The sequence below is a fragment of the Halichondria panicea genome, chromosome 15 (assembly GCF_963675165.1).
Source record: "Halichondria panicea chromosome 15, odHalPani1.1, whole genome shotgun sequence".
Classification (NCBI taxonomy): Eukaryota; Metazoa; Porifera; class Demospongiae; order Suberitida; family Halichondriidae; genus Halichondria; species Halichondria panicea.
In genome coordinates this window covers 5659786-5677639 of record NC_087391.1, presented here as the reverse complement: position 1 = coordinate 5677639, position 17854 = coordinate 5659786, and the positions used below count along the sequence as shown (strand labels likewise).

Sequence of the window (17854 nt, the reverse complement as noted above, 5' to 3'; positions counted from 1 at the left end):
GCATACACATACACACACTTTTGTGGTGGCTATAGAAGCTTGCTGTGCATCAGTGTATTTATAAATGTTGCATTGATGACTGGGAATTACACACTCATGCAGTGTCTCATATATCCTGTGACGTTTCCTGAAAGGTCAGAGGCCATACATACCTGTGGGAAGGGAATCCAGGATGTAGCTCAGTGAGGATGTGTTGCGGTTAGACTAATACACTAATTAAGTGCTGTGGCTTTTGTCATACTGCTCACTGTAAACCACAACTCTGTGTTGGCATGCATGCACACATACTAGACTTGAAGGCTGTGCATGCAAAGTACATGTACACACAGCATTTTTACTTAGACAAAATCATTTTATAAAGTGTCAGACATAATTACATTGACAAAATTGCAATTTGCTGGGTTATTATAATTATGGGACCTGCCCTGAACAAAAAGAAAGAGGAATAGTTAGTAAATGGTTTAGGCATGAGACTTGAGCATGCACTGATGGCTGCGTAACAGTTCCTGAAGCATCGTAAATTCATCTCTCAACTGATGAATATCGGATTGTAGCGCTTCGTTCAGTTCTAAGTGCTCGTCATATTCAGCTCTCGTTTTCTGAATGTTCTCACGTCTCTTAACTCTGCACCTCTCGGCAGCTGCCTTGTTCTTCTCTCTCTTTTGTAATACCTTCTCTTTCTCATCAGGTGCAAGCAGTTCAACCTACAGAATAGCAAAACAATCAATATAACCAACTGAGCCAACTTTCAATGTCTATTGTAGTAATTGCCTGACACAATGATAACTATTAGTTCTTGTGGATTCTCACCTGTATCTTTCTTTTCTTGAGGGGTGCAAGCTGACAGGGGTCAATGTATTCAGTTCGCCTCTTAGAGCCCATGGAAACGGGTGAGCCTGTATTAGCGGTGATGAGAGGGGGGGGCATGGCCATCGGTTGGTGCCGGTTGCCAATGTCTGTGATGAGCATGCCAGGAGCCATCATTTTGCAGCTTGCAGGCCCTATTGGTTCAAGCATCTTCCTCTCTAGGTCCAGGCTCATGGAGTATGGAGGAGTGGAGGGAGTGGAGCAGGTACTAGCCTGGGGGGACAAATTACAAGTTTAGTTGTAGTACTACAAGATAGCTTGTAGCTAAACAAGGCTTCATACATGCAGCTATCTTTCATCTTGCATATCGCATACAGCAAGGCTGCAGTTTATAGCTAGCTAGCTATAGCTAGCCAGATACTTACCGGCTGAGAGTTGGGCTTGTAGAGTTGAGTTTGTGATCCCCATACTGAAGACATGTCTTGAGATTCGCTCATTTGTGTTTGCAACAAATCCAAATATATACTATCTAGGCTACGATCCAAGTGATCCATTTGTGAAGTTTGAGAGTGGAATTATCCTTTTTATATGTCACTGATCTCATTCAATTGAGCTACCAACTGAGATCATTCGTGGCTTTTTATCTAAAAACCCATCCTGTAATCTAGCGCACCGCCCACACAATCTCTATCTGGATACAACTAGAATGGTTGTAATGCCTACGCAATCGGACCTAAACGTCATAACACGTATGCAACCATTCATTGCCAGTTACTAGGACAACTTTGTCAGAGATCAGTGATAAACATATCAGCTGGAAAATTCCAGAGGCATACATGTATATCACCATGACAAATACCGGTGCAGCTATTGGTACGTACGTACAGCATAATCATAGGCTGACAATAACATGTTGATTATAGTGAAATTTTAAAGATTAAAATTAAATGATGCAAGCTGTGGTAATAATTGCCAATAAACTGTACTCTGACAATAATAAAATATTTACACACAGGATGAGGAAGTTTCTAAGATCACAAGATTAGTAATATTATTATTATTAGGACATAGTTTGCGATGATGTCAGTTGTCTTAGTTTGGTTGTGAGGACCCTCCATTGGTCAATCCACTTATCACATGACATTCCGTCACAGGTAACCCAGGGAACACAATACTGGGCAGGCTGCTCCCACCTGGAGTCATGGATAAACAAACACATAAGCGTGAACCTCATTACCAGTAGAGCCAACAAAGGACTCGCTAAAATATTAATTTTGGGTACATCAAAAGTCTGTAAGCTATGACACCATTTAATAAAGCTCCCCAAGAGCTACATAATAGACATAATTATATATGCAGTCAAGAATTGGTATTTGAAGGTAACTATATAACTATATATAAGTATACAACCACTCACCATTCCTTCATGGTCTGTTCCACATGAGAGCATCGGGAGAGGCCGTGGGAGGCATGAGACAAGCACTGCCTCACTGCACACAACCCCTCGCCACGTAACTGCTCGTCATAACGCTCACATGACTCCAGCACACCTACACACACTGAATAATAGCATCCTAGGAAATCCAGCAATTTTAACAAAATGCAAATTAATAAGGCTCATATTTTGGTGGCTACTTTGAGAGCCTAAGACCCTCTCATGGAATATACAACACCTGGTTAACCATTATAGTATGGAATAAATATAGCACCTGGTTAATCATTATAGTATGGAATAAATATAGCACCTGGTTAATCATTATAGAAATATAGCACCTGGTTAATCATTATAGAAATATAGCACCTGGTTAATCATTATAGAAATATAGCACCTGGTTAATCATTACAGGTGATGTATTCATAACAGACAAGTGTTGGGGATAAGAAACTGTACGACCCCTGAACCCAGGACATCCACATTGAATTGAATAGGTCAACAGGATAATAAAAAGTCCACAGCAGCATGCTTATGAAGTGCATGCTTAATGAAGTGCAGAGTATATTATATACACCTTGGGTGGTGCTTTCCTTGACAGCCTTCATTCCAAACACGACCCCTCTCAGTTGGTCTGTCTCACTGGCTAGTAGCGCCACTGTACAGACCCAGCCGCCGAGATTATGTTTGGGTGGAGGGGAGAAACAATAATATAAGTGGAAGTAAACAGAAGCTTCAGGAAACTCCCCACGCAGGTGCACGGGAGTCTGGCAACGATTCCTCAGACAACATTGGAAGCAAGTATGATCCCTCAATTAGGCTCAGAGGCAATGTGGCTCAGAAATAAAGGCAATAAAGGCAGGAAGTGTTAAAATACTTGGAAAAATTTGCAGATAAAATATGAATTTTTAGAGTAGGGAGACTCCGTTAAGTACAACAGGAAGTGCCATGGAACAATGAGGAGACAGCATGGCCAGTGATCAAACACCCCCTAGCTATGCTGTGCTGAGGCAAGCTTACCTCTTCTCAGGCAGGCTACTAACTCTGATAGAGCATTCTCAGGAGATGTGGTTGGGGACAGTCCCAGTAGAGGGAGGAGGGGCTTCCAAGAGGCGTGGCCAGACGGCTGATGAGGGTGGAAACATCGGATGGACAGATGACACCAAGGGACGCTGTATGTGTGCGTGTAGATTGTTATGTTAACTTGTTTAAAGAAAGCACATGATGCCTCGGTGGAGGCGCCAAAGCTTTAATTAATTATGACATAAACTTAGCTAGCCCATTAAACACATTTACAAGGGTGAGTGGGGGTTCTGGTTGGTCAGTCTAATTATAGATCATTTTGCTGAATACACAATTTGAAAATTGTAATCAAAACCCATACAATATGAACTGAAGGTTTCAACTGGTGGGTGTATCACCATCTTTGGCTATAATTTGACTCTTAGTTTAGTAGCTATATCCTCTGACATTGATATGACTTGCACTTTGATTCTGTAATGGCCATCAGTCTATGTTGCTAAACAAGCCCCATACAAGTGTAAACAGTACGATGTTAGAAGCAGTTCAGTAAAGCCTTGTGCGTATCACATGAGTGCCTACGTAATCTATGAGCCATAAAAAAAATTTATAGCGCACAATAATAGGAGGCTAGCTGTTGACCAAAGGCCATTGTATATGATTAACATTCCAGGGCATTGTGTTGAAATCACCTAGCAACAGACAGATGTTGCCACCACAGAGCAACCCATATTGCAACTATGATAATTATATAGCAACCATAGCAACCACTGGTTGCTAAGCTCATATTCACACACCCTAATTGTACAGTCCTTGTTTCCTGAATCTAGCTACGTATACAGCAGGTGACAAAACCACTCCAGCCTCTCCTAGCAACAGCCGCCACCCATATGGTGCTATATATATATACGTAGGGAAATAACACATGTTACTTTAGCTAAGGAAACATTAAGCAACATAAATTAATGGATGGGAAACTGTTGCATGGCATTCTCCAAATTCCTTTGACACAGTTTTAAACTATGACAGTGATGAAGAATTGTTGCTCAATATTAATTGCAAAATACTGCAAACTTTATCATTAGGAGCATGCCCCCCAAATAAATGAAAGAGCACACGTACGCTAATTTCACTTGCAAAACACATCCTACGTGCACACACACAAGCTGTGTTCACACTGATGCAAGCACACGCACACACAAACCCACACACCCACACAATTGCAAGCTGTGTTCACACTGATGCAAGCACACGCACACACAAACCCACACACAAGCTGTGTTCACACTGATGCAAGCACATGCACACACAAACCCACACACAAGCTGTGTTCACACTGATGCAAGCCGGGAGACAATAGATGACACACACACAAACAAGCAAGAATGGGCACCTTGACAAGCTGTGATACAACCAATGAGCTAACATGAGAGCTGCCTACATGTGATATTGTGTTGACCATATATGGAGTGCACTGACAGGGCTCTATTGGATGACACATGTGTGATCACTCAACTATGAGATTAGGAACTGATTATCATTTTAAGAGACCACAATAACCGCATAATGAGGTCATGAATATCATTAACTAGTACACAGATTAGTTCACCTGTCATAGTGACTAAGAATGACATTTGAAAACATTATAATTATCTTAGGAATGCTGAGCCAATATTCACCATTCACCCTCCCAATTAGTGGTACACTGCCTGCAAAGGTTAAGAGTCATGGTTCAAGAATGGGTCAAACCACTCTCCATTATATAATATATAGAGGGTAGTGACTGGAGACCTTCATCCTCTGAAAACCCGAGATAACAATAACTGAACAGTGACTCATAATATCCGCTAATTAATTAATGTACGTATAATTATAGCTAATGAATGTACAATTCCATGTTTGCATTATATGCAACCGACATCTAGATTGAAAGGCCTCCCACCATTACTTGCTTCAACACCTAGTAAGGAGGTACACTAACCCACCCACCACCTCTCCCGGCCACCATTGGACCAGCTTTACCTAGTAAGGAGGTACACTAACCCACCCACCACCTCTCCCGGCCACCATTGGACCAGCTTTACCTAGTAAGGAGGTACACTAACCCACCCACCACCTCTCCCGGCCACCATTGGACCAGCTTTACCTAGTAAGGAGGTACACTAACCCACCACCTCTCCCGGCCACCATTGGACCAGCTTTACCTAGTAAGGAGGTACACTAACCCACCCACCCACCTCTCCCGGCCACCATTGGACCAGCTTTACCTAGTAAGGAGGTACACTAACCCACCACCTCTCCCGGCCACCATTGGACCAGCTTTACCTAGTAAGGAGGTACACTAACCCACCCACCACCTCTCCCGGCCACCATTGGACCAGCTTTACCTAGTAAGGGCACAACACTCCTCTCCATGCATTAGAGCAACCCCTCTAGACCACCTCACATGATCTAACTCACACTCACAGGATATTGCCAGCACTGAACCTATTGTTTCTCAACACTGACTCACTCTTGGAGGATTTTCTTGCTTGAAACCACAGTATTGTAAGGCTACATCCTGCTACATTGATATTCAAATGCCTGCCTTTGCTAGGAGACAGAATGCTCTTAATTATCATTAGGAGGCTCTAGAATTGACCATGCACAATTCACCTGGCATTTTTTCTTAAAAGGTGATCTGAGTAGTTACATGTACTAGGTGATCTGGAGGATTGATTTACCTTATTCCTGGAGCCTTCATTGCTCTAGTCAGACACACGGTCGAGAAGAGACGGGTTTCCGTGGCAATACTGTTCATCAGATCCCTGGCCCCTCCCACTAGCACACTCTCCACACCACACACACTGTCACGCAAGTACAGGTTCAACTGTGTGCGTGTGTGTACGTGTGTGCGGTGAGAGAGAGAATGGAACAGGTGGTTAATCTAATCATCAACCCTACTATACAGACAACCGCATGTGCTCCAGATCATATCCAAGATCATAAATAATTGGACAAAAATTTTGATATGCACACAACAACACCGCACTGGTTTGAGGTCACCATTGTAGCAAGGTCATGCAAGCACATTCCACAACACCGACAAAAGTCTGTGAGCTAGCCTGCCTCCTCATACACACATTTACTATAACATCATTGCATACTTTCCCAAGCCGCACAGCAGCTGGGACCAGCAGATGCCCTATAAGCCGCACACACAGAAGGACTGAGGGTGGTTTCTGTACAATAGTCTATTAGGCTGCACTTTGTTCCTGCATTCTGTGGTCTAAAGCCAATGAAGAACTTCTCCTACTGACTCACTTCATGCCATACATACCTAGGCCATGCCACAACAATGTCCCTATAAACGTAAACATTACCCATTTCCCTCCGCTACCCATTCCCTCTACAATTACCTCAGTGGCCAGATGTGTGAGTCGCCCGTGGAGCCGAGAGTTATGTTTCACCAGCCCCTGAATACTCGCCTGGTTGCTCTCCTATATAAATATAGTAGAACACACCGTCCAATCATATACTAGCTGCTAGAATAGTAAATTGTGTCCAGACTTTAATCTCAATTGTCTAGTACAATGATTTAATATTAATTATGGTGGGAAGAATTAGCCAGTGATGGGGAGAATCAATTAGCCAATGTAGCCATGCAGATCAAAGCACATGTTGCCTATTATAAACACTTTGATCCAAGGAAGTTGATTTGTAAGGAATATATGCACAAAGCCATAGCCTGGGAACGTTGACACACTAGCCATAAGATCATTGCCTGCAAAAACAGAGCTACACAATCTCAAATGATGAGGTGTTCAAAATTGTTGCCTAAATAAAAGCTCAAAGTGTTTTAATAGACATCGAGAACTATGAGAAGAATGTAAAACCTGTTTACATTTAGCCATTCATATAAAAAACTAAATATTTAGATATCAAGTCCACCTAGCACTTGAGGGTGATGTGATCTAAGAACCCAGAGCACCAATTTCCTGAGGAAGTGAGCTAATGCAATCTGAGTACACAATAATGAATTAATTTTTATGGGGTCAAGTACTAATTAAAAAAAGGCACACTATATGCGGCCTAGCAACACAACACATTGGGTAAAGATCATAATTATAATTATACAAGATTGACGTTCAAAGCAATGGGTAAAGAGTGTTACATTCAAAAGCTACATCCATACACTCACAGCATTGTTAGCTAGTAGCCCGACTCTCTTCTTCTTACTGGCCAGTGTGTCCAGACCTTGCCTCTTGTCTACCAGGGAGGACTGGAGCTGTGATACTAACTGAGAGATGACTGCCCATCCTCCCTCAAGACCAGCCACCTCTAGCTCCAGCAATACCTTCGTCCTGTGCATGATGCAAGCGTTAGGAGGGGGAGGGACAGTAAGAGTGGAGTGTGGGGAGTGGGGAGTGGGGTGTGGGGTGTGGAGTGTGGGGTGTGGGGTGTGGGGTGTGGAGTGTGGGGTGTGGGGTGTGGGGTGTGGGGTGTGGGGTGTGGAGTGTGGGGTGTGGGGTATGGGGTGTGGGGTGTGGAGTGTGGAATGTGGGGTATGGGGTGTGGGGTGTGGAGTGTGGGGTGTGGGGTATGGGGTGTGGGGAGTGGGGTGTGGGGTGTGGGGTGTGGGGAGTGGGGTGTGGGGTGTGGGGTGTGGAGTGTGGGGTATGGGGTGTGGGGTGTGGGGTGTGGGGAGTGGGGTGTGGGGTGTGGGGTATGGGGTGTGGGGAGTGGGGTGTGGGGTGTGGGGTGTGGGGAGTGGGGTGTGGGGTGTGGGGTGTGGGGTATGGGGTGTGGGGAGTGGAGTGTGGGGTGTGGGGTGTGGGGTGTGGGGTATGGGGTGTGGGGTATGGGGTGTGGGGTGTGGGGAGTGGGGTGTGGGGTGTGGGGTGTGGGGTATGGGGTGTGGGGAGTGGGGTGTGGGGTGTGGGGTGTGGGGAGTGGGGTGTGGGGTGTGGGGTGTGGGGGTATGGGGTGTGGGGTATGGGGTATGGGGTATGGGGTGACATGATCAATATACTATACAATTACAAGATTGCTGACGTCTTATAAACTACAGAATCAGACCAAATTAAAGTGCACCTGTGTGGAAGCAATCCACTGTTAGTTATGCTCTCCAGCCATGCAATCTCTACACACACACAACACACTATTTAATTACCTCACAAGATCTCTAACTTCTCCACTGTACACAGACGCCACACACTCCTCTAGTTGACCTTTAACCTCCTCCAGATGACCCTGTGCTTGTGCCGCCCCCTCATCCACACCCTCGGCTGTCAGAGCATTGGTCACATGATCTAGCCGGGCGGACATGAGATGATCCTCTACTGATAGGAGGACACTCCCCTCACCATCAGGTTGCTCCTGGTACCTAACAGTGAGAGCAAAGATATTAACTTTCCTTGTCCTACATGCAGTGCTAAAATCTCACTAGAAAACAATATTCAGAGCAAGGGGCTTTATGTTACATAATTATTTTGACGACACAATTATTATGACACTGTAAAAGATCCATCTCTAGTTCTCACAATTCAATTCAACAATCTTCATTCATTCAACAATCTTCAACAACATCAATTCCACAACATCGCATAAACTTTAACATCACAAAAACAACTCTCTCTACTCAAAATCTAACACACTGTCCTTTTATACACTCCTGAACACTTCTTGTTTGTCAGGTTCTAGACGGGATCTTACACAGCAGGAGAGAGGGATTAACAGTTGGGTGTACAGTCATCTACTATTGCACAACATACCAAATAAGTAAATGTAGTCTATTTAACACTATAAATTCTATAATCAAGCTAAGGCAAGAATCCTTGCCTGAACATAACCTATACAATAACAAATAATACTACGCACAAACAACAGAAAGGTACTAGTCTTTCACAGACACGTAGTATATAATTATCAACAAGAGATCTACTGAAAAATGCTAAGTCATGATAAATATTACATCTACAGTTCATTTGCCTAAAAAGCAAACTAAAAATGCCACAATTTTATAATCGTTCATTGGTATAAAATTCTATGTACTGACGGCAATACCAACTATAAAAACCAACAAATAATACGGATTCTCTACATTCACGTTTGGGAAAAAGGAGAGAAAGGTCGGGTCAAATTTGTACTCATCCTTGAATTTCATTGAGATCTGACTTGCTATGAAAATGTACTTCTTCTCTTTCTCAACCACGCTATCGTCTGGAACTGATGGTACAATGGTAGTAGTCTGAGGGTTATCGTTCGGAACTAATGGTACAATGGTAGTAGTCTGAGGGTTATCGTTCGGAACTAATGGTACAATGGTAGTAGTCTGAGGGTTATCGTTCGGAACTAATGGTACATCGGTAGTAGTCTGAGGGTTATCGTTCGGAACTGATGGTACAATGGTAGTAGTCTGAGGGTTATCGTTCGGAACTGAGGGTACAATGGTAGTAATCTGAGGGTTATCGTTCGGAACTAATGGTACATCGGTAGTAGTCTGAGGGTTATCGTTCGGAACTGAGGGTACAATGGTAGTAGTCTGAGGGTTCTCTGTATAGCGTTCGTACTTGTGCACGACTCTATTCTCCATATCTGCGTGATAGTCTTTGTGGTATTGGTTCATTCGCATGGCACACGCATGTTGTACCGCGATCTGAACAAAATACACTATCACAATTCCAAAATATAATAGCTGGCTTCTAGCAATGACTTCCGACCTATGTTCATTGTGGTCATGTGTCCACGGTGTTAGCAGAAGATGAGGGTTGATAAGAGTGAGGACAAAGAAGTGCAGCCAGGGAAACAGGAACCACGGGACAAAGGGCAGCATTTGTTCTTTCGCTTCCTTTCCTCTCTTCTCATACTCAACCTCGTACTCGTTGTAAAAATTATCTTCAGCTAGTTGCTGTGCAGTTTTACTGCTTGATAATTCATCTGCTCGTTTCTCCTCATTGATAGCCTCAGGTATGGACCATATCTTCATAACCTTGTACGTATGGTATATCATCCAGAGGCGAACCACAAAAGCCAACACAGTACTCAAGAAGTCTATCACACTATGTATCATATGCAACACAACCAATGTGTGTCTATAGCTATTGTCCTCCTTACAACTCTCCTCCTCTAATTCCATGTTTATAGCGAAGTAAAGCACAACCCCTCCTAGTCCAACCAAACAAAGTACCACACCCACTGAAGAAGACACTACATAGCAACAAGAGCGGGTAGTGACAGAGTTACAAGAGCGGGAAGTTGGAGGGCGGGGTTTAAGCCATTCATAGGTCCCACAAGCAAGCGAAATGTATTCCGGGATCTGGAGAAACGAGATAAAGGCTGAGAAGAGGATCAACGAGATATGCATGTAGCCGCCCGTCTCAATCTTGTTACCGTTGACATGGAACCAGTGATAACCTGTGCTGCTGCCATTGGAGCTATTAGCGCTATTGAGGTGGTGACACCCTGCATCGACAAAGAGCACGTACTTGGTAACCATCAGAACCAGCCCAAACATTAGAAGCAGTTCGATCACTCCCACCACAAAACAGAGACAGATGATATTTGAGGTGGTAGGTTTTTTTGTCACCTGTATACATTGTAGTATATTATGATAAAGGATTGTGACCAGTAGGTATAAACAAACAGAAACAGGCAGAAAGCTAGCTACACCTTACCTCCGGAGGAGAGTTTCTTACATTTGAGGCTACTATCTCCTCAGGCGTACCCGTATCAGGTGATAATGCCGGCTGGGAATCTGTTGATGAGTACGCATTATGGAGCAAGGACGCTGTCAGAAACTCTTCTTCATTATCTGACATTTTTCAGGGAAGTATTGCTATAACAGACTTTACAGAATCTTTGCAACACTAAGCGTAGAGCGTTGACCGTTCCTTATATAGTGTACATGTACACACTGTTAACTTAGTTGCTGGGTGGCGGGAGTTGCGAGCACTGGGTGGCGGGAGTTGCGAGTACTGGGTAGTGGGAGTTGCGAGTACTGGGTGGCGGGAGTTGCGAGTACTGGGTGGCGGGAGTTGCGAGTACTGGGTAGCGGGAGTTGCGAGTACTGGGTGGCGGGAGTTGCGAGTACTGGGTGGCGGGAGTTGCGAGTACTGGGTGGCGGGAGTTGCGAGTACTGGGTGGCGGGAGTTGCGAGTACTGGGTGGCGGGAGTTGCGAGCACTGGGTGGCGGGAGTTGCGAGCACTGGGTAGTGGGAGTTGCGAGTACTGGGTGGCGGGAGTTGCGAGCACTGGGTGGTGGGAGTTGCGAGCACTGGGTGGCGGGAGTTGCGAGTACTGGGTAGTTCTTACACACAAATTGGTGAATAATTATCTCCTTAGCATTGCATCACTCTAGGTTACATGTATAAGTTTAATGATAAGAGTCATGTGCATGGCCATTATTTAAATTTTCCCCAAAATTATTGTATTTCAGTAGCTATAGTGCTACAATAATTAGAGTGTGGAGGGAGGAGCTAATGAGAGGGCTAGGGGGCGGGGCTTTAGAGTGTGGGGAGACTAATATCGAAATAGTGAGAATTGTAAGATTCACACAACAGTGGTAGCTAAAAACCACAACACAAAAAACTCTGGTTTTTTTTCAAAAGGGTGGTTAAATATTTTGGATGACAAAACTTATAATTATTATATCAATAATGACAGGAATACATGTATCGTTAAAAATAAGCAAGAAAATACTTTCTAAAAAATTAATGCTACAATTGTCACACAATTATGATCTACCGTTTATTTGTATAAAAAGTCCGATGCACTGACGGCAATACCAATGACAAGAATGATCATATAATACGGATTCTCTATAATGTTAATGAAAAAGGAGAAAAAAGTTGGTTCAAAGTTATATTCATCCTTGAATTTCATTGAGATCTGACTTGCTATGAAAATGTAATTCTTCTTTTTCTCAACCACGCTATCGTCCGGAACCGAGGGTACAATGGTAGTAGTCTGAGGGTTCTCTGTATAGCGTCCGTACTTGTGCACTACTCTCTTCTCCATATCTCTGTGATAGTCTTTGTGGTACTGGTTCATTCGCATGGCACACGCATTCTGTACCAGGATCTGAACAAAATACACTATCACCCCCAATAAATAAAAGTATCGGCTCTTTGCAATGATTTTCGACTTGCGACCATTGTGATCATATGTCCAGGGTGTTAGCAGAAGATGAGGATTGATAACAGTGAGGAGAGCAAAGTGTAGCCAGGGAAACAGGAACCAAGGTACAAAGGGCAGCATCTGTTCCTTCGCTTGTTCCCCTCTCTTCTCATACTCAACCTCGTACTCGTGTAAATAAGCCTCTTCAGCTAGTTGCTGTGCAGTTTTTTTGCTTGATTCATCTGTGAGTTGCTCATAGGTAGCCACTTCCTCCTTAGCTCCGAATAGCTTGAGACAATAGCTACGAAGTCGATCAACACAATTTACCTTAGCTGATGGGGACCATATCTCCTTAACCTTGTACGTATGGATTATCATCCAGACTCTAACAAAACAAGCCAACAAAGCGCAACAGAAGTCCAGTCCACAATGTATTATATACACCACACTCAACATGTTTCCATAGTTATTGTCATACTTGCAACGCTCCTCCTCCAACTCCATCTTTATAGCGAAGAAAAGCATACCCATTCCTGCTGCAAGCAAAAACAGGAACACACCCACTGAAGTCATTACACAGCCACAACAGCGGGTGGTGACACAGCTACAAGAGCGAGCAGTGACACACACACAGCCACAAGAGCGGGTAGTGGGAGGGGCTGATATGCCAGAGCGGCGTTTATGTAAGAGCCAATTATGGGTCCCGCAAGCAAGCGCAATATATTCCGGGATCTTGATAAATGAGATAAAGGCTGAGAAGATGATCAACACGACATGCATGTAGCCGCCATTCTCAATCTTATTACCGTTGACATAGAACAAGCGATCACCTGCACTGGAGCTATTGGGGTGGTGACACACTGCATCAACAAAGAGCGTATACTTGACAACCATCAGAGCCAGCCCAACAATTAGAAGCAGTACAATCACTACCAACACTAACCCAAGACAGATGATCTTTGAGGTAGGAGGTTCTTTCTTTTTCGATGAATTATGATCAGTAGCTGCAAAACCAACAGAAAAATAGCTCCATGTACCTATTCCTTTTGGTGTCGTTAGTGGAGTAGATTCAGTCTCAGGCTGTTGTGGTGGTGCAGTTGCCATTTCACTAGCAGTATTAATGTGGTCTTGGATAGAGCTGTTGCGTAGTTGTCATTTCAGAGAAGTACTGAAGCTACTAGCTGCTGAAACTGCAACACATGTGTCAGCATATGCTAGCTAGAGGGGGCTTCCCAGGGATAGCCCCAGGGAACGGAGACAATACACCTTGACAGCACTATAACACTTAGTAGTGGTCATTAATTTGGCATAATACTTGACAAAACAAATGTATAATGTACCATAGTAGTAGTATAATCAGGAGCTCATAAATATGGTTGACTATGGCGATCGCGTTTCGTACTTAAGTGGCTATGACCGCATTTCCATATATGGAGAGTCACTAAGTGGTTGAATCCCACACGTGTTATACACAATAGAGGTTATGCACGGGGTGTGGTTAAAAAAATGTTAGCAACGGTTACTATCCATCATCGTGAGTGGCAAATAATCTTTGGTACTGTCCCAAATCAACTGTAACTGTAACACTATTACACTAGCTTATTACACTACATGTGTGTCATGCATTTGTACATTCACGTTGAGCTTCAGAATAATTTTTGTACTACGTACATTATAACTTTGTATCTACCTAAAAAGATTGTATCTACCTAAAAAGAACATATCATATAAAACCCCTAGCTGCGGTCTAAACAACCGCTTTCTATTTACCTAAAAAGAATATCAGAGGAGGTCACAAAGATACCTAGTATAAGACACAAAACAAAGTATGGAGTGTCCACCTCGATCCTCGCATTAATACACAGAAAGTTCGGGTGGAAACTGAACTTCTCATTGAAAACAAAAAAAAACTCTTTCGCTTCTTCTTGATATTTCGGAGTGGAATCTACATCCTGCGTAAACCCTTTCATAAATCGTCTGGTCATCTTTCGATAGTACTCTCGGTGGTAGTTGTTCATAGCCATGACACAAGCGTTCTGTGTGAACACTTGGAATGCCTTCAACACAACCAACAGAAGGTAGTATACTTGAGACATGCTCAGGAGCTTTGAATCCTCGTACCTAGTCCAAGGTGTTAGCAGAGTGTGTGGGTTAATGAGAGTCATGACCAAAAACATGATCCAAGGTGTTAGGAACCACCATTTGAATGGAGTCATCATTCGTTTGACTTCTTTTCCCCTTCTTTCATAGTCTTGCCTCTCAGCTAGCCAGGCTTTTTCCGCTTCCTTCTTAAACGATTCGTTTTCGGTATGCTTTTTAGGAGCTTTTCTCGTATCGGTGAACCAAACACTCCTAATCTTGATTGTTTGCCACACCATTAATACTCGAACAGTGCAGGCAAGCAAGACAGCGTTCAACAGCTCCAAACAACAGTAGGCCACATAAATCCTCGACAAATTACCGCCAGAAGAGGCCTCCCAAATGCATCCCGATTTCTGCACCTCCATAATAACACCCACAGAGAACTTGAGGAGAGGAACTAAGCACAAGAAGAAAAAGATCACAAAGATAGCCAACCAGCTACACCACGGCTTCCGTAGAGGCTTCGGATCTTCCGGCGTCACTTTTGTAGGGAGTGGTTTTTGCGAGTCAGAGAGATACTTGTATGTCCCGTAGGCAAGTTGAACGTACTCGAGCATGTTGAGGGCAGAGATGAGAAACGTAAACAGGAAGAGCAGTACATGCACAGTGCTTCCAGTCCGAATGTGTTTACCAGCAACCAGATAACCAGGATCCTCGGTTGGGGGCTCTACAGTGGCGTTGGCGGTTGCGTTGAGGTGATCACATGAGGCATCCATAAACAGCCAGTATTTCATGTTGACAAGACACAACTTGACTCCCAATCCAAACTCTATCGCAAACACGACGACGACAAGGGCAAACAGTTGTCTTGCGTACGTCGTTGACGGTGACTTTTTATCAAGGAGTCCCGTTTTTTCTGTTCGATCAGCCATGTTCCCAGATAATCAGTATAACATACTCAATCTAGTCAATCTATCACCCTCTTTATATACTAGTGCTCTACAAAAAATACCACCTTGCTCTACAGAGGGGTTTTCTCAGGGAAATACCCATGTCACTCTCTGTAAAAGGGAGTGAATTTGTTCCCAAATACATCTTATGAATCTGTTTGCATATGCAAACCCAGCAAAATGTATGAATCTGTTTAGAGTATGAATTTCATCAATGAGAGGTCACCTGAGTTCCTGAGCGTCCCTAGTCAGATCAATGCTTTCAGTGTGGGAGTGGATCTTATCTGCCAGCTCAGCAGTTAGTCTAGTCAGTGCTCCGAGGATCTCGTGAGGGGGGTGGGCTGCGAGGAGTGCCTGTGTTGTGGGTGTGAGGGGGCGGGTTAGGATTGTGGAAGGTGTGTATCCTAGTACATGTACATGGTAGATAATAATATTCTGTGCATTAGACCATACTATCAAAAAGCACATCTATTGTAGATCGATCATGGACAGAACAATCACTACATGTACAGTAGAGTCCTAGAGTGTTAAAGCCCTTAGGCCGCTCACCTCTACCCTGCTCCAAGCCTGCTCCCTCAGTCTCTCCCCCCCACCATCAGACTCTCCTCCATATAGTACCACCTCCTCCACCACTCCACACACACTCCGCACATCACGCTACGGGGGGGGGGGGTAACATTGTTTTAGAGAAGGTAGACATGTACCGTATAACAAAACACAAGTTTGTGGCTACGTACAAATGACGCATGACTGACCCAGCAACCCACAAACAACTCGAAGTACAGCCAATCTAAATCATGTGAAGAATGGGAACAGCAACACAGAGAATGGGAATCAAACCGTGTAGATATTATGGTTAGTTCTGTTGGTCCTATTTCAGTGAAGAATTCAAATGGTACCATCAATGTTCATATTTGGAGGATGAAAAAATTCGCCAATTCCGGCCATAATACCATGATCGAAAAATGACAAATAATGGTCCCAATCGAAGAAGTTTTAACAGTATTTGAAAGGTATCTTTCTAATATATGGCCATTGTACTCTATATTACACACAGTCCAGTGGAGGCAATGTCCTCAGATAATACTGTACTCCATATTACACACAGTCCAGTGGAGGCAATGTCCTCAGATAATACTGTACTCCATATTATCCATATTACACACAGTCCAGTGGAGGCAATGTCCTCAGATAATACTGTACTCCATATTACACACAGTCCAGTGGAGGCAATGTCCTCCTACTAACTACCTAATGTAGCATACACTCTGTATCCATGCATACTCACCATGCAGGCAGTCTCCAAGGTAACAGGTGTCGTGGATATTGAGGAGGGCTCTCTAGTGAAGTAAGACTGCTCCTTGTCTGGATACCTGAACACACACAATCACTATTAACAACAGAGCTTTGTATGTGAATTACAAAAACTGTACACATTGGGCAACTTGAACAAACATAAGTCTGTGCATGCATCTACTGTGGCAGATTGCATACGTAACACCATAAATTGAAGATAGCCTGTTGATCAGTAGTTTACTAACGATTTAGCAACATACATTTTTTCACAGACCACAAATTGTATAATTATTGCACCTGCACAATTCCTCTCTGTGCCTCATTCTCTTGCAGTACTCCATCAAAACATGCACCACCTCTTCACATCTGACTGAGTGGGCGGAGAGGAGGGTGCTCTTGTTACACAGCTCATCCATCTCTGCTCGAGTACACTGATTGGTTGTCTCCACGGCAACGATATCGGCCTCCAGTCTGTTAGCATCCTGTAGTGTCTGTGAGACTGCCACTTGAAGTGAGGCTAACTCTCGTTGTAGTTCATTCTGCTCAGCTAGTAACTGGGCATGCTCAGTAGACACACCTCCAGAGTGACTGTAAGAGGAGGGTTGAATACATTGAGTAAGTCAAGAGGGAGAGGGGGTTCAGTTGGACTTACAGGCGTAGGTTTTGACGAGCAGTATTCACAATGGTAGACGAGTGAACATGTTCACAGATGTAGTCCCAGGTGTTACCCGTACTACCTCTTAGCAACCTAATGGTTGAATGGAAAATGTTCGTTTATGCTCTGATATTTTTATTATTAATGCTTTCGTTCGTTTATGCTTTGATTCTTATGATATTTAATGGCCTCACGTGTTCAGGTCCTCTAAGCTAGGTAGAGTGTCAGTACTGAGCCTCATATCATCCACAGCCCATTTCAACATTGCTTGAGCTTGGTCTTCACTTCTAGACACACCACCCTTCCTCCTGCCATGTTTGGAATGTTGCTTGCTCATTGTAGAACATGTACATGTAACCATGAGTTCAAGTGTGTTGTTATTATTCCTCCCCATCCCCGGCCCCCATGCGCGCCCACATCCACATTGTCCCATGCGGTCTCCTCTGCCCGCCCCTCTGGTCCAGATGGGCGTGACTGTCATCAACCTCGACTCCTCCCCCTCTTTTAGCGATTTTG

The 17854-nt window shown here is 43.9% G+C and overlaps 5 protein-coding genes across 6 annotated transcripts; all 5 read right to left on the bottom strand.

Moving 5' to 3' along the window:
• Window positions 1-331: 331 nt before the first annotated feature.
• On the bottom strand, window positions 332-1437 carry LOC135349320 (protein FosB-like). The gene is made up of 3 exons (XM_064547846.1): window positions 1233-1437; window positions 811-1080; window positions 332-704 (listed from the first exon to the last, which is right to left on the bottom strand). Exons 1-3 carry the CDS (start codon window positions 1359-1361, stop codon window positions 462-464), a joined length of 642 nt encoding a protein of 213 aa, XP_064403916.1. The 5' UTR covers window positions 1362-1437; the 3' UTR covers window positions 332-461.
• Window positions 1438-1602: 165 nt separating this feature from the next.
• Window positions 1603-17729, bottom strand: LOC135349301 (HAUS augmin-like complex subunit 5). 2 transcript variants are annotated; one of them, XM_064547822.1, is made up of 14 exons: window positions 17533-17729; window positions 17336-17431; window positions 16981-17271; window positions 16676-16760; window positions 15937-16044; window positions 15614-15741; window positions 8412-8624; window positions 7440-7602; window positions 6658-6738; window positions 5983-6128; window positions 3260-3411; window positions 2817-2897; window positions 2225-2366; window positions 1603-2000 (listed from the first exon to the last, which is right to left on the bottom strand). In XM_064547822.1, exons 1-14 carry the CDS (start codon window positions 17697-17699, stop codon window positions 1868-1870), a joined length of 1986 nt encoding a protein of 661 aa, XP_064403892.1. In that variant the 5' UTR covers window positions 17700-17729; the 3' UTR covers window positions 1603-1867. The 2 variants fall into 2 exon arrangements, with proteins under 2 accessions (XP_064403892.1, XP_064403893.1); XM_064547823.1 differs by having other exon boundaries at window positions 2225-2357.
• LOC135349309 (uncharacterized) lies at window positions 9197-10754 on the bottom strand. Its single transcript, XM_064547835.1, has one exon. The coding sequence runs from the start codon at window positions 10752-10754 to the stop codon at window positions 9285-9287; it is 1470 nt and encodes a 489-aa protein (XP_064403905.1). The 3' UTR covers window positions 9197-9284.
• Window positions 9197-13459, bottom strand: LOC135349308 (uncharacterized). The gene has a single exon (XM_064547834.1). The coding sequence runs from the start codon at window positions 13457-13459 to the stop codon at window positions 11987-11989; it is 1473 nt and encodes a 490-aa protein (XP_064403904.1). The 3' UTR covers window positions 9197-11986.
• On the bottom strand, window positions 13995-15445 carry LOC135349314 (uncharacterized). The gene has a single exon (XM_064547839.1). It carries the CDS (start codon window positions 15367-15369, stop codon window positions 14122-14124), a length of 1248 nt encoding a protein of 415 aa, XP_064403909.1. The 5' UTR covers window positions 15370-15445; the 3' UTR covers window positions 13995-14121.
• Window positions 17730-17854: the final 125 nt, after the last annotated feature.